This window comes from Ylistrum balloti, unplaced genomic scaffold (assembly GCF_031769215.1).
Source record: "Ylistrum balloti isolate Yb309-2 unplaced genomic scaffold, AGI_CSIRO_Ybal_v1 Utg370420, whole genome shotgun sequence".
NCBI classification, from domain to species: domain Eukaryota; kingdom Metazoa; phylum Mollusca; class Bivalvia; order Pectinida; family Pectinidae; genus Ylistrum; species Ylistrum balloti.
Genome location: NW_026782284.1, coordinates 67,335 through 85,098, shown reverse-complemented (window position 1 = coordinate 85,098; position 17,764 = coordinate 67,335). Strand labels below are relative to the sequence as shown.

At 34.3% G+C, this 17,764-nt stretch overlaps 1 protein-coding gene across 1 annotated transcript; it reads left to right on the top strand.

Moving 5' to 3' along the window:
• Window positions 1–1,633: 1,633 nt before the first annotated feature.
• LOC132554657 (uncharacterized) lies at window positions 1,634–17,240 on the top strand (the record flags this gene model as incomplete). The annotated part of the gene is made up of 12 exons (XM_060218972.1): window positions 1,634–1,725; window positions 2,059–2,145; window positions 4,140–4,247; window positions 4,624–5,331; window positions 9,685–9,774; window positions 12,483–12,660; window positions 13,309–13,500; window positions 14,155–14,337; window positions 14,767–14,916; window positions 15,410–15,539; window positions 16,035–16,108; window positions 16,425–17,240. Coding segments are annotated over 12 exons (2,736 nt in total), but the record flags the coding sequence as incomplete, so codon positions are not given.
• Window positions 17,241–17,764: the final 524 nt, after the last annotated feature.

The window sequence follows — 17,764 nt, the reverse complement described above, 5'->3', positions numbered from 1 at the left end:
TATTTAATCATTTCTAACGCTCTTGAGTCATTCTTAAGTTTACATACAGTGTTATCTGCTCTATTCCGGATTTGTAAATATTCCGCGTTCGCTTCATAACTTACTCTTTCAAAATGGCCGCCTCCATGAGAAGGGGCTGTTGCCGCTGGTACATAAATAATGAGATTGTGTGAAATATTTTTTGAATGTGACGCTTTCATCTAGGAGAAAATACTCTCTGAAAATCAATGAACGAATCAGGTATTTTGTCTGTAAAATTTCCTGTTTAGATAGATCCTGAGCTTTTTGCAGTACTTTGTTATAATCGTCTGAATAACTAAGATGATGTCATCGATTTTTCGAGCATATAGTTCATAACGCAGTGGTAGCAGCCCTGGTTCAGAATATCAAGACGGGCAAATACAGTGGTACGTCATACTTCAGCTATCGTTATCTACATCTTAATTTATATTTCGGTACATTCTGTTGTTTGTATTTGACATTTGAACTTCATGAGATAGGTGGATTTGTCACTAAAAATAGCCAAAATCGTTCAAACGATAACTTTTGCAATATATTATTATCACATTATTTTCTGACAAGGTAGATAACTTTTTAACGGAAAGATGTTTACTGAAAATTCTGGTCACTTAGAAACTTCATATAGCTTTATGTACTATCATAACCTATAGGCCATATCGACCAAATGTATCTATATTCGGATACTTTTCTATGTGAAAATTCTTGCAACTGTGTGATGTTCCATGACTAAATAGACGTGGCTTGGGCAAAATATTGGAAAAAGCAAAGTTTGAATTGATTTTGGCTTCTTGTAATTTTATCAGACTTGTTTACCTAGCTTTGTTTGGCTGTTTTTTGGTCGAAAACCCATCAAGGAAATGAAGTTATTAATAGAAAATCTGAACAGGAAATAGGCGAAAAGATTGGTTAGAAATGTAACTACATGATATTTGTAACATGTGCATACTGCAGTAAGTAGTCTGAATGGTTGTGACTAGTTTTGTTTTCTCGTGGTCAGCTGCAACATAGACAAAAATTTAATTGTGGATATTCAAAAGTCTTTGGGCAATTTACTTAGTATTATGCCACAGACATAAAGTACATCTGAGCTGATGTTCATTTTTTTTACAATCGACCGAAAAACAAGATAAGAAAGGTTATTAGTTCTGTTGTATACCTTGTTTTCATTTGAGAACATAACAATACTTACTTGGATTGACCAAGGTTAACATGGCGGTGTTATCAATGAAGCAGAAGACACTTCCTCTTCAGCACACCTGGTCTTAATCTTGTACTTTTTCAGGAGTCTTCATGTAATTAATTGTTTTGTTCATATTTTGCTTTAATTTTATGGAATTTGAGCTTGGCTTATGATGATTAAAATGGTATTTTCTTGTTGTTTTTGAATGATGTTCAAAGAAAGTACATAATTTGAATTCTGGTTAGTACCACTTATCCAAACCTTTTTATGACGATTCAGAAGATTTGAAATATCACTCTGAATTTTTCAGTCACCACCACTTGGAAGCTACCATGACAACATGACAATTCCTTCATCCTAAACATTAGTCTCAAGGAGCTACATTCATTTTGACTAAACAGAATGGCACGTCCAAAGGACAAGCGTCCCCTCATTGAGAATGAGCGCTTTCTGTCACGTTGTGCAAAGGAGGAAGAAAAACTCCGCCTCTCATTATCCACCCAGCTAAAGCGGGACATGAACAGGTAACGTATGATTCATGTAACTGTCAAGTGTTCCAATTAAAATGATTTATCTAGCTCACAATAAATTCTCAATACAAAGCTTGTCAGTAATAGACATGTTTTCAATTAAATCAGTTATTGTACAATTTTAATCCTATAAACATTCTTTTAGCAAAGATAATTCCAATACCTGATTGCTATTTCTTTTTCATTTTAATTTCAGATTACTAAGATTTGTTTGTAATGGTGCTTAAGAAACTCAGAGACTTTAAAATTTTCTGCATTTTACAAGATCAGTAGTGAAGAATTGCTACAGACTTTTTGATTGTTCTGTTTGTATCTATCTAAATACAGGCTGTTTGAGACAGGACTACACAGCGACATTACATTGAAGTCTGGAATACAAGAAATTAAACTTCACAATTTCATTGTAAAAACCAGGTTAGTGTCTGATTTAGTTTACATTTGTTTGTTAGATAAAATCTATGTCATGTGTTTGAAAATTTCCCAGTGTGTAGTATGTTTCAGTAAAATATTTAAAATGTGAAAGTTAAAAAATATCTATGGAAAGTCATCTTTAAGAAAGTCTTGTTGGAGATACACAAATTGATTCTTCTTGAGGGCAAAATGCAAAACATAGAGAACTTACATAGACATAGAAATTGACTTGATTAGAGAGACACACAAGTGAACAATACCTTTTAAAACAGTAAACAGTATAGCCAAACAATGAATTAAACTGCATCATACAGCTGTTTTGTCCTTCTAGGACTCGTCAGTGATGCTACATCATACAGCTGTTTTGTCCTTCTAGGACTCGTCAGTGATGCTACATCATACAGCTGTTTTGTCCTTCTAGGACTCGTCAGTGATGATACATCATACAGCTGTTTTGTCCTTCTAGGACTCGTCAGTGATGCTACATCATACAGCAGTTTTGTCCTTCTAGGACTCGTCAGTGATGCTACATCATACAGCAGTTTTGTCCTTCTAGGACTCGTCAATGATGTTAATTGCCTTCATTTTGAAGCCTAGGAAGAAGTCTGAGGAAAATCTAAAGTGATTGAAAACAAAAGTCAAAATCTAGGACAGTCAGTGATGCACATCATACAAAAGTCAAAATCTAGTTTTGTCCTTCTAGGACCCAGTGATGATACAAAAGTCAAAATCTAGGACACGTCAGTGATGCTACATCATACAGCAGTTTAGTCGTTCTAGGACTCGTCAGTGATGCTACATCATACAGCTGTTTCGTCCTTCTAGGACTCGTCAGTGATGATACAAAAGTCAAAATCAGCTGTTTTGTCCTTCTAGGACTCCAGTGATGATAATCAAAAGGTTTTGTCCTTCTAGGACACGTCAGTGATGCTACATCATACAGCAAAAGTCAAAATCGTCAGTGATGGGTGCATCATACAGCCCTTCATAATAAAACAAAAGCTGTTTTGTCCTTCTAGGACTCGTCAGTGATGCTACCCCATCATACAGCAGTTTTGTCAAAATCTAGACTCGGTGATGATACATCATACAAAAGTTTTGTCCTTCTAGGACACGTCAGGTGCACAAGCCCCATAATAAAACAAAAGGTCAAAATCTAGGACTCAGTGATGCACAAGCCCCATCATACAGCAAAAGGTCCTTCTAGGACTGCACAGTGATGATAAAACAAAAGGCAAAATACAGCTGTTTTGTCCCCCATAATAAAACAAAAGGCAAAATCTAGACAGAGGGGTGCACAAGCCCCATAATAAAACAAAAGGCAAAATCTAGACAGAGGGGTGCACAAGCCCCATAATAAAACAAAAGTCAAAATCTAGACAGAGGGGTGCAAAGTGATAATAAAACAAAAGTCAAAATCTAGACAGAGGGGTGCACAAGCCCCATAATAAAACAAAAGTCAAAATCTAGACAGAGGGGTGCACAAGCCCCATAATAATACAAAAGTCAAAATCTAGACAGAGGGGTGCACAAGCCCCATAATAAAACAAAAGTCAAAATCTAGACAGAGGGGTGCACAAGCCCCATAATAAAACAAAAGGCAAAATCTAGACAGAGGGGTGCACAAGCCCCATAATAAAACAAAAGGCAAAATCTAGACAGAGGGGTGCACAAGCCCCATAATAAAACAAAAGGCAAAATCTAGACAGAGGGGTGCACAAGCCCCATAATAAAACAAAAGGCAAAATCTAGACAGAGGGGTGCACAAGCCCCATAATAAAACAAAAAAATCATAATTTTCATGAATCAGATAATTTTAGAACAAATACATGTATATTCTGGATTATACCACTATTTGAGTAAATTAAAACACGGCATGCAGGTTTTGGCTAACCATTGTCTACCACCTGCTACAGTACCTCATAGACACACAAGTGAATAGCACACTTTTCCTGATAAACAGTTGAACATTATCTACTGTAAGAAAACTATTTCAGGAGCCTTGAGATCTACAACAGACTACATGAGGTCTGTACAGAGGCTGGAGGAGATGTACTGGTACTCCCTGAATGGGTCCAAGTTGCTGTACTTAGGGACACTTTGAGGTATTGTTTTGTCTTTAATACAAACATCAGGCTTAGATCGATTTAAATATTTTCTTTTTTGTTACAATTTTGTTTGCTGTACTATTATTGGCCATTGCATCAAATAATCACTGATATTGCTTATAAATGGACTGATGTTATTAGGTTCTAATTAATGATGATGTGTATTGATATTTAGTATGAATTAAAGCAGAATGTTTTACAACATAAACTCTCAGTATCAATGCTGTATTTTGAATATCAGACAACAAGTTGGTTTTTTTTCTCAATAGTTGTCTAATAATAATCTTGGATGTTGTTCCCGATTTTTGTTTTTTGTTTTGAAATACTACTAAAACATAATGATACTTGTATTATTGAATTGATTTATCCCCAGACTACTGTACAGTACCCTAACCATCCAGCCACTTTTGAGTGAGGATTCTGATAATGATATAGGTATCGTTCAAGATGTTATAGGACTTTTAACATTCCGACAGAAGTCTGAACCAAAGGAGGAAGAAGGATCTGCCATTGAAGAAACAGTTGATTCAAGTAAGGTTGACACCCTTTCAGACACAGATAAATTAGAATGTGATAAATGCAATGGTGACAATGCAGATGATACAGAAAATCCAGAATCTTATACTCAAAGTGAGCCTGACCAGTCGGTACATCCTGATTCAGTCAAACCACAGCCAAGTGATCCAAATTTAAATGAAAATAGTGGTGTTAATGGAGTTGTCAATGGTGCCTCTTCTGCAATGGAGCATGAGGAAGCTGAGCTGGAACAGGAAGAATGTAAATCAGAAATCCAATTAAATAATGATGAAAAGGGAGAAAACTCTAAGGCAGAAGATGATGATTACTTAAATGTACAAATGACTCGCTCTGATGCTTGCAAGGAGTTGGAGTCAAATGAAAATATGGGCTCAAGCAAGGGAGATAACTCTTCACTTCAAGATCTGGTCAAGATGACTTATGACCTAAGTATACCATACAAAGCCTGTGATTCCCTAGGGGAAGGACTCCTGAGGGGATACCTGAAGGAAATGGACCATGACTGTGTCATCTCAATCTCTGGAGCACACTTCAAGGCACATAAGTGAGTATTGTACATAGTAAGTTCCACATACTGTAAATACATATAACTGTGGGTACTGTTATTTTCCTGTAAAGGAATAAAATAAAACTTGATCATTTTGCTGGGAATTTGAAATTATTTAGAAAACTCGACATGGTAACTGTCATTTGTCTGTTTGGTTTGACCAAACCTGGTTGATGTACATACTTGGACTGCTGATTAGAACACTAGGCAAGGCGTATATACTATCATAACAGAAATATGTACATTTATATTGGTATATTACACATGTTATATTGGTATATCACACATGTTATATTGGTATATTACACATGTTATATTGATATATTACACATGTTATATTGATATATTACATGTTATATTGATATATTACACATGCTATATATATTACACATGCTATATTGGTATATCACACATGTTATATTGGTATATCACACATGTTATATTGGTATATTTTTATATTGGTATATTACATGTTATATTGATATATTACACATGTTATATTGGTATATTACACATTTTATATTGGTATATCACACATGTTATATTGGTATATCACACATGTTATATTGATATATTACATGTTATATTGATATATTACACATGTTATATTGGTATATCACACATGTTATATTGGTATATTACACATGTTATATTGGTATATCACACATGTTATATTGGTATATCACACATGTTATATTGGTATATTACACATGTTATATTGGTATATTACATGTTATATTGATATATTACATGTTATATTGTATATTACACATGTTATATTGATATATTACACATGTTATATTGGTATATTACACATGCTATATTGGTATATCACACATGTTATATTGATATATTACACATGTTATATTGATATATTGCACATGTTATATTGGTATATTACACATGCTATATTGGTATATCACACATGTTATATTGGTATATCACACATGTTATATTGGTATATTACATGTTATATTGGTATATTACATGTTATATTGGTATATTACATGTTATATTGATATATTACACATGCTATATTGGTATATTACACATGCTATATTGGTATATCACACATGTTATATTGGTATATCACACATGTTATATTGGTATATCACACATGTTATATTGGTATATCACACATGTTATATTGGTATATCACACATGTTATATTGATATATTACATGTTATATTGGTTTATTACATGTTATATTGGTATATCACACATGTTATATTGGTATATTACACATGTTATATTGGTATATTACATGTTATATTGGTATATTACACATGTTATATTGGTATATTACATGATGTATCTGTTAATTACACATTACATATGATGTATATTACAGATGTGATATTGATGTATTACAGATGTGATATTGATGTATTACAGATGTGATATTGATGTATTACAGATGTGATATTTGTGTATTACAGATATGATATTGGTGTGTGATATTGGATGTATTACAGATATGATATTGGGTGTATTACAGATGTGATATTGTGTGTATTACAGATATGATATTGGTGTATTACAGATGTGATATTGGTGTATTACAGATGTGATGTTTGTGTATTACAGATGTGACATTGGATGTATTACAGATGTGATATTGTGTGTATTACAGATGTGATATTGGGTGTATTACAGATGTGATATTGGTGTATTACAGATGTGATATTTGTGTATTACAGATGTGATATTTGTGTATTACAGATGTGATATTGGGTGTATTACAGATGTGATATTTGTGTATTACAGATATGATATTTGTGTATTACAAATGCGATATTGGTGTATTACAGATGTGATATTGATGTATTACAGATGTGATATTGATGTATTACAGATGTGATATTGATGTATTACAGATGTGATATTTGTGTATTACAGATATGATATTGGTGTATTACAGATGTGATATTTGTGTATTACAGATATGATATTGATGTATTACAGATGTGATATTGGGTGTATTACAGATGTGATATTGATGTATTACAGATGTGGTATTGATGTATTACAGATGTGATATTGGGTGTATTACAGATGTGATATTGTGTGTATTACAGATGTGATATTGTGTGTATTACAGATGTGATATTGGGTGTATTACAGATGTGATATTGATGTATTACAGATGTGATATTGTGTGTATTACAGATGTGATATTGATGTATTACAGATGTGATATTGGGTGTATTTGGGTGTACAGATATGATATTGTGTGTATTACAGATATGATATTGTGTGTATTACAGATGTTATTGGGTATATTACAGATGTGATATTGGGTGTATTACAGATGTTATATTGGTATATTACAGATGTGGTATGATGTATTACAGATGTGATATTGGTGTATTACAGATGTGATATTTGTGTATTACAGATGTGATATTTGTGTATTACAGATATGATATTGGTGTATTAGAGATGTGATATTGTGTGTATTACAGATGTGACATTGGGTGTATTACAGATGTGATATTGGGTGTATTACAGATGTGATATTGGGTGTATTACAGATGTGATATTGGGTGTATTACACATGTTATATTGGTATATTACAGATGTGATATTGATGTATTACAGATATGATATTGATGTATTACAGATGTGATATTGGGTGTATTACAGATATGATATTGGTATATTACAGATGTGATATTGGTGTATTACAGATATGATATTTGTGTATTACAGATGTGATATTGATGTATTACAGATGTGATATTGAGTGTATTACAGATGTTATATTGGTATATTACAGATGTGGTATGATGTATTACAGATGTGATATTGGTATATTGCAGATGTGATATTGGGTGTATTACAGATGTTATATTGGTGTATTACAGATGTGATATTTGTGTATTACAGATATGATATTTGTGTATTACAAATGCGATATTGGTGTATTACAGATGTGATATTGATGTATTACAGATGTGATATTGATGTATTACTGATGTGATATTGATGTATTACAGATGTGATATTTGTGTATTACAGATATGATATTGGTGTATTACAGATGTGATATTTGTGTATTACAGATATGATATTGATGTATTACAGATGTGATATTGGGTGTATTACAGATGTGATATTGATGTATTACAGATGTGATATTGATGTATTACAGATGTGATATTGGGTGTATTACAGATATGATATTGTGTGTATTACAGATGTGATATTGTGTGTATTACAGATGTGATATTGGGTGTATTACAGATGTGATATTGATGTATTACAGATGTGATATTGTGTGTATTACAGATGTGATATTGATGTATTACAGATGTGATATTGATGTATTACAGATGTGATATTGGGTGTATTACAGATATGATATTGTGTGTATTACAGATATGATATTGTGTGTATTACAGATGTTATTGGGTATATTACAGATGTGATATTGGGTGTATTACAGATGTTATATTGGTATATTACAGATGTGGTATGATGTATTACAGATGTGATATTGGTGTATTACAGATGTGATATTTGTGTATTACAGATGTGATATTTGTGTATTACAGATATGATATTGGTGTATTAGAGATGTGATATTGTGTGTATTACAGATGTGACATTGGGTGTATTACAGATGTGATATTGGGTGTATTACAGATGTGATATTGATGTATTACAGATGTGATATTGGGTGTATTACACATGTTATATTGGTATATTACAGATGTGATATTGTGTGTATTACAGATGTGATATTGGTGTATTACAGATGTGATATTGGTGTATTACAGATGTGATATTGGGTGTATTACAGATGTGATATTGATGTATTACAGATGTGATATTGGGTGTATTACACATGTTATATTGGTATATTACAGATGTGGTATGATGTATTACAGATGTGATATTGGTATATTGCAGATGTGATATTGGGTGTATTACAGATGTTATATTGGTGTATTACAGATGTGATATTGATGTATTACAGATGTGATATTGGTGTATTACAGATGTGATATTGTGTGTATTACAGATATGATATTTGTGTATTACAGATGTGATATTGATGTATTACAGATGTGATATTGTGTATATTACAGATGTGATATTGATGTATTACAGATGTGATATTGATGTATTACAGATGTGATATTGTGTGTATTACAGATGTGATATTGGGTGTATTACAGATGTGATATTATGTGACATTGGGTGTATTACAGATGTGATATTGGTGTATTACAGATGTGATATTGGTGTATTACAGATGTGATATTGATGTATTACAGATGTGATATTGATGTATTACAGATGTGATATTGGTGTATTACAGATGTGATATTGATGTATTACAGATGTATATTAGCTGCTAGATGTGACTACTTTTCTGCCATGCTGGGAGGATCCTGGATGGAGAGTGAAGCTCAGGAAATCAACCTTGAAGGGTTTGTACTCAATTAAACAAAAATTGACTACCTCATGTTTGTACTCATTTCAACATAAACTGACTACCTAATGTTGGTACTCAATTCAACATAAACTGACTACCTCATGTTTGTACTCGATTAAACAAAAATTGATTACCTAATGTTGGTACTCAATTCAACATAAACTGACTACCTCATGTTTGTACTCGATTAAACAAAAACTGACTACCTCATGTTTGTACTCGATTAAACAAAAATTGATTACCTCATGTTGGTACTCAATTCAACAAAAATTGACTACCTCATGTTGGTACTCAATTCAACAAAAATTGACTACCTCATGTTGGTACTCAATTCAACATAAACTGACTACCTCATGTTTGTACTCGATTAAACAAAAACTGACTACCTAATGTTTGTACTCAATTAAAAAAAAATTGACTACCTAATGTTGGTACTCAATTCAACATAAACTGACTACCTCATGTTTGTACTCGATTAAACAAAAACTGACTACCTAATGTTTGTACTCGATTAAACAAAAACTGACTACCTAATGTTGGTACTCAATTCAACATAAACTGACTACCTCATGTTTGTACTCGATTAAACAAAAACTGACTACCTAATGTTTGTACTCGATTAAACAAAAACTGACTACCTAATGTTGGTACTCAATTCAACATAAACTGACTACCTCATGTTTGTACTCGATTAAACAAAAATTGACTACCTCATGTTTGTACTCGATTAAACAAAAACTGACTACCTCATGTTTGTACTCGATTAAACAAAAACTGACTACCTAATGTTGGTACTCAATTCAACATAAACTGACTACCTCATGTTTGTACTCGATTAAACAAAAATTGACTACCTCATGTTGGTACTCAATTCAACATAAACTGACTACCTCATGTTTGTACTCGATTAAACAAAAACTGACTACCTAATGTTTGTACTCGATTAAACAAAAATTGACTACCTCATGTTGGTACTCAATTCAACATAAACTGACTACCTCATGTTTGTACTCGATTAAACAAAAACTGACTACCTCATGTTTGTACTCGATTAAACAAAAACTGACTACCTCATGTTTGTACTCATTTCAACATAAACTGACTACCTCATGTTTGTACTCAATTCAAAAAAAATTGACTACCTAATGTTGGTACTCAGTTAAGCAAAAAGTGTTTGATTGGCGTAGTATGTGATCAATCATTTATGATTAACACTGTCATTGAAATATTTTTTATGACACCATTCTTTGGTAGAGAAGAAGAAACAAAATATGGGATTGATTGAATTACAAGATAATTACAACAATAACAATAAAATGACTAAAGATTTCATTTCATATGAAGAGCCTGTGATTGTCACCACAGTGGCCTGTGATTGTCACCACAAAGGCCTGTGATTGTCACAACAAGGGCTTGAGATTGTCACAACAGAGGCCTGTGATTGTCACCACAATTGTCACCACAGTGGCCTGTGATTGTCACCACAAAGGCCTGTGATTGTCACAACAGGGGCTTGTGATTGTCACCACAGTGGCCTGTGATTGTCACCACAAAGGCCTGTGATTGTCACAACAGGGGCTTGTGATTGTCACAACAGAGGCCTGTGATTGTCACCACAAAGGCCTGTGATTGTCCCAACAGAGGCCTGTGATTGTCACCACAGTGGCCTGTGTTGTTCACAACAGAGGCCTGTGATTGTCACCACAGTGGCCTGTGATTGTCACCACAGTGGCCTGTGATTGTCACCACAGTGGCCTGTGTTGTTCACAACAGAGGCCTGTGATTGTCACCACAAAGGCCTGTGATTGTCACCACAGTGGCCTGTGATTGTCACAACAGTGGCCTGTGATTGTCACCACAGTGGCCTGTGTTGTTCACAACAGAGGCCTGTGATTGTCACCACAAAGGCCTGTGATTGTCACCACAGTGGCCTGTGATTGTCACCACAAAGGCCTGTGATTGTCACCACAAAGGCCTGTGATTGTCACAACAGGGGCTTGTGATTGTCACCACAGTGGCCTGTGTTGTTCACAAGAGAGGCCTGTGATTGTCACCACAGTGGCCTGTGTTGTTCACAACAGAGGCCTGTGATTGTCACCACAAAGGCCTGTGATTGTCACCACAGTGGCCTGTGTTGTTCACAACAAAGGCCTGTGATTGTCACCACAGTGGCCTGTGTTGTTCACAACAGAGGCCTGTGATTGTCACCACAGTGGCCTGTGATTGTCACCACAAAGGCCTGTGATTGTCACCACAAAGGCCTGTGATTGTCACAACAGGGGCTTGTGATTGTCACAACAGAGGCCTGTGATTGTCACCACAAAGGCCTGTGATTGTCCCAACAGAGGCCTGTGATTGTCACCACAGTGGCCTGTGTTGTTCACAACTGGGGTTTGTGAATGTCACCACAAAGGCCTGTGATTGTCCCAACAGATGCTTGTGATTGTCACAACAGGGGCTTGTGATTGTCACAACAGAGGCCCGTGATTGTCACAACAGTGGCCTGTGTTTATCACATCATAGGCCTATGATTGTCAACTTTTTCAGCTCTCTGATAAATACCAGTGAATATTTATGCTGATATTTTGTTCTCAGAAAATGTTATTTACTAATATGAGCACTGTTGACATCTTCTCTATATAGGTATCAGTATATGTGATTTAATTTTAAAATTTATGGAATTATATATATGTTTACTTACAGGATAAGCCCACCTGTAATGGAGCAAGTCCTTCTCTACCTGTATGGAGGAGTATTAGACATGGAGACATGCTGTCCAATAGGGGAGGTGGTAATGGTAGCTGATATGTATGGGCTCCATGGCCTCAATGCTATCGTCACATACAACCTGAAAAAAACTTATTGTCATTTCTTCCACAAGGTAAATTTTAGGAATTCATCTGAACATGTCATATGTGGTATAATAGAGTTATCTCACTTGAACAAATATCTTGTTGTATTGGGCTGCATCCATGTAACCCAGTTGAAACGGTCCAGGTGGTCAGGTATTATTCCTCTATAACTCAAAATGCACGGTTTGGGAATTTCTTGTCAAGCAATTAACTAAGATTGAGATACCGTCCATTTCAATCATACTAGTACAATGCTCCTGGAAATATGTGAGTATGCAAACCCTACTTTTTAAGCAGAAATTCTGAAAAATTATGATATTCAGTAAGTTAGTTTCAGACAGGAACTGCTGGACCCCTCAAACTGCACATGCCAAATATTGTGCATTCCAGTCTCGGTCCTGATCGGTACCTAACATCTTTCATGCAGGTTCAACTGGTCCAACCGTTTCAACTTCTTACACGAAAGCGCCTTGGTATAATTTTATAATATATAATAATAAAGTTATTTTCGTTGAAGAAATATTTCATTGAATTGGTATCCATAAAGCTTTCTGTTATCATTTAATTGTTAATGGATATTTAGAAAGACTTTGTCTGACAGTCTGATACATTAGTGTGTATTACATTCTTATCTGTCCTGTATATGACCTGGGTTTTTATTTGTATTGCCTCTTTAGCCATGTAGTGGCTGTGAGACAGGAGTTGTTGAAACACTGGCCTCAGCGCTGACCTTTAATCTTTGTGAATTGCGAGACAAGTGTATCGATTGGATCAACAACAATATGGTGAAGGTGTGGAGGACAAAAGCCTTTGCCTCACTTCCTCCTGACATCATGGATATAGTCTGCAACTCTGCTATCCACCATCTGGTATGTTCCTGTACGAGGTACAGAAGTCATTTTTACAACTATTGGCTTATGTCTATATTACAGGGAGTTTTATTAGCTCATCTGGTTTGACAGGTGCTGCATCTGTCCAGTATCAACTTTTTCCTCAGCAATTATGTTACCATAGTTGATGTAGTCAATAAATCTCTTGTAAATTAAACACATGACATCATCAGTATATCTGAAAGTGAAATTAAACATCTTTAAAAAGGCATTGTGACCTGTTTTAATAAGCTCTTCAATAAATTCAGTATTATTTGAAATAAAAAACAAGTCAGCCAACAGTGGGACAGGTAGTATCCATAGGTATTCCAATAGTCTGTTGGAAGATCTTACCACCAAACTCAATGCAGTTGTTGTGAACCAGGAAATCAATCCTTTTTATAATTTAGTTCTCTGTCTATTCAATGTTCTTCTCTGATTATAACTTAATTTTCGTGAAAGAAAAATACAATTTTAATGAGTGTTATACTGAAATATGTACATGAGATGAAGCTTGATAAATTTTCTAAGGTCAAAGATCAAATACAAGCCAGTTTACTCGTCTGTCTGTTGCTGATGACATGCCATTATTTATGGATGTTTATTTCCTTGTGTTTAATATGATAAACATTTCTTCTGTTTTTGATATTTCAGAATATACGGTGTGTGATGGAAGTGATGCTGGATTGTCAGAAACTAAATCGTAACATTCCTCGGCTCAAGTGGTGTGAGCCTGTCCTGTCAGCTGTCACCAGACTCATGGATAGCTCCATCGAATACACAGCGAAAAATTTCATCAGTCTCCTGAACAGTGGAAAATTCCGAGACATTGATACAGTAATGTTAATTTCAGGAACTCAGTTATATTAATCTTGTGTGGGGCCCTGCTGTCATAGAGACTGCTAACAATATAGCGGTATCATGACTTCTGTGAACTGTTAAGGAATAATACTGACAACTTTTATCAATTTTGATTCAGAATTGATTTTAGATATCATACAGCTCTTAATTTTCACATGTCAAAATTTTTCACCAATTTTCTTTTAAAACAATCTATTAATTATCAATTATATTTCAATGAATTAAATTTTTGCTGTCTGGATGTAAAAGTACACCTAATATGCACATGTCTCTTACTTCTCAGACTAAGTTTTCGTGTTCACTTTAACGTTTCGTAAAATAGTGAAGAAACCATCACAATGAAAATAACGGGCCATATGGTATGTATTTTATATTGTTAAAGGATTTCTGTTGTTCGTTCTTTAGACCCTGGCATACCAGATGGGACTACTAGAAGAAATTTTTGGAACAATAATCAAGTCTTTACCTGTGTCTGGAGCCTGCCAAGTGTTTGAACGTCTCCACGCCCTGAACAAAGCATCAACTTCGGAGGAAATGGAATCAGTGTGGAGTGAGGTATATGATACATGTAAATTTGTTGTAGAATGATAGAGGGGGGAATCCTGATGCTGAGAGCAACAGGTCATTTTTGGCAATTTTCAGTTATTGTGTAAAATAAAGTGGGCCATCTGATGTAAACTAAAAAGAAATAAAACAATGAAGGGTTTATTTTCAGTGCTTACTGGTCCAGAGTCCTTGGCTCCCTCTCAATTAGATTGACACTGAATGACTATGTCTCTGCTGGAGTGTTTTAAGAAAAATTAAAAAGACAGATTTGAAATGAAAATACCTTGCTCACTTTTATATTGTAAGATTAAGATACTTCAGTAAACAGTTGTTTCCTAAGATTTCCTTTCATAAGTTTGGTGATTCTTACTTCTGTTGTTACCTCATATGTATATTTTTTTCTGTTCCATCTTTCTCCCTTTTCTCAATCCATTCTCCAACACACAAAAATCCTTTTGTTGATTTCATGTGAACTTAAAACTTTACATTTTGTTGGTTGCAGGAATTCTGTGCTTTTATCCAATCTCTATATAGGAAATGCGAGGACTTTATGAAGCTACACATTCATCAGATGGCACAGACTGAAGACTGGGACTCCCTAAACAAGGACCTGCAAACACATCTTATGAAAAGTGAGAGATCTTTCTGTCTAAAAATCTAAAATAATTCTGTAAAATCAAACCAACATTTTTAAACACTTAGTATATAAATCATCAGATCATGATGTTACATTTGATGTCACTGCAAACTCTCTGAAATACATGTGTATATTTGAGCAGATCTTCTATGCAGCTTTTATACGCCGAAAGACGGACATATTATGGTATGGCGCTGTCCGTCCAGCGTCCGTCGTAAACTTTTATTTGTCTGGAGATCTCCTCCGACATTTTTCAGCCGATCTTTATGAAACTTGGTAGGTTTAATCACCATGATATGAAATTTTGTTTTCCTGAACGGGGTTTTGATCAGACGATTTGAATAAGAGTTATGCCCCTTTACTGTTTTTGATATTCACAGGCATATTTTGTTCCGCTTTGTGGTACTCTTGTTCATTTGGGTACAATAATGAAGGGTTTTTCTTTTTCATATCACTGTATTTGTCATATACATTTGTATTGTACTTTCAGATTCCAGCTTTGTAGTGATAGATATGTCAATCAAGGAAAAGAAAATGGGGCCAAGGTTTATGAGGATGCAAAAAGTAACAATCATTTTAAAATGTTTTCAGTGAATTCTAGAATGTTAAAAGATCTAAAATGATTTATATGTACACTTATGAAATTATTCACATCAATTATTTATGAACGCTAATTATCAATAGTTTATCTTCATGTGTACACAAAAAATTTTAATTGAAGAAGAAAAAATGATTGATGATGTTTTAGAACAATTCCTATGGTAAAGTAGAGTAGTTTATTATGTTGAATGTTTTAGAATGAAGAATTATAAATGATAATTTGTGATGTATTTATCTATATTTGTTAAAAGAATGACAAAAAAATGATTCTCCTGAACAGAAAAAACCTGAGGTTAAAGAACTGAAGACTACCTTGAAAGCCCGACCTATACTAACAAGTGACAGAACACGTAAGCTGTCCGGTTCTAGTACAGGTACAAAGTCAGATGGCAGGACGGACAAAGTAATTGGTAAGTCTTCAGTACAAAGTCGAAATAAACCTGGAAGTAACAGAACCATAGTGGCTCAGAGCAAACAAGGGAAAGTCAAATCACGTATGGAAAGTAAAACTTCAAGCAGCATTTCAGGAGTGACAGCGGATCAACAGGAAAATTCAGACCATATGCCTTGTGCTGACGGAAACCATTGTGAGAATTCTCCAAAGGGAAGTAACTATGATAGCTCAGATGTTCAGGATAAATATGAATCTCATTTAAACTTAGGTATCAGTGATGTAGCAGGGAATGGTGAGCATGACAGGGTGTGTCTGCCTGGGCAAAGTTTCTTTGTAGATTCTGAAGAGGATCTGGGTTCAAGTGAAACGCTGCCTACTGGTCAACAAGCATGTGGGCAGACACTGGATGTTAAAGAAATGTCAGTGAATATAGAAGGTCAGGGGTCAGTGATGTCATTGAATGAAGGTTCAATGACATCATTAAATGCTGAAGGTCATGGACTTGCTGGAGAGACATTAGACCCAAATACACATGACATGGAGATTTCTAGTCAATTAGCAGATCCTTTAGTATTTAGTGTAGAACTTATTCCAATTTTCAATGTCTCATTTTTTGATGGTAGTGAATGATTTTAAGCATGTGCTATTTTCTAATCTAAAATTATTCTTAATATTAAAGATACTTTCTACTAGATATTTGTTCAAAACACACGTACTCCATAGAATACTTTTGTTGAATTCTGTTAATTCTTTCAATCCAAATGTTTTTTATATAGTGTTTATAAATGATTTCTTTCTGTAGTTATAATAAATGGCTTAAAAAGTAAAATGGATCACTTTAAGAAATGCTGATTTAATTCTGCCTTAATTTTTTTATTATTGTACATAATATCCACATTCCAATTAATTAATTAAATCAATTAACACAAGTTGATTCTTCCTTATAATCAAGTGATTTGTCCAATCGTATTTCTGCGTCAATCAGAGGTGTGAATTTCCGCTCTATATATACAAACATACTTTATGTGTTTCATTACATTTAGCCTTCTTTCTCCATGTGAAAGCTTTGATACAGATGTACTTAAATGTAATTGACTTGGTATTAATACATGCTTGTGTAAAAAAAAATCATTATTGAATTCAGCATGCAGCTTCAAATCTTATTGAATACTTATTTTTTTATTCTTCCTATTTGGATTCAGACTCTGATGGACAGGAATGTTCTC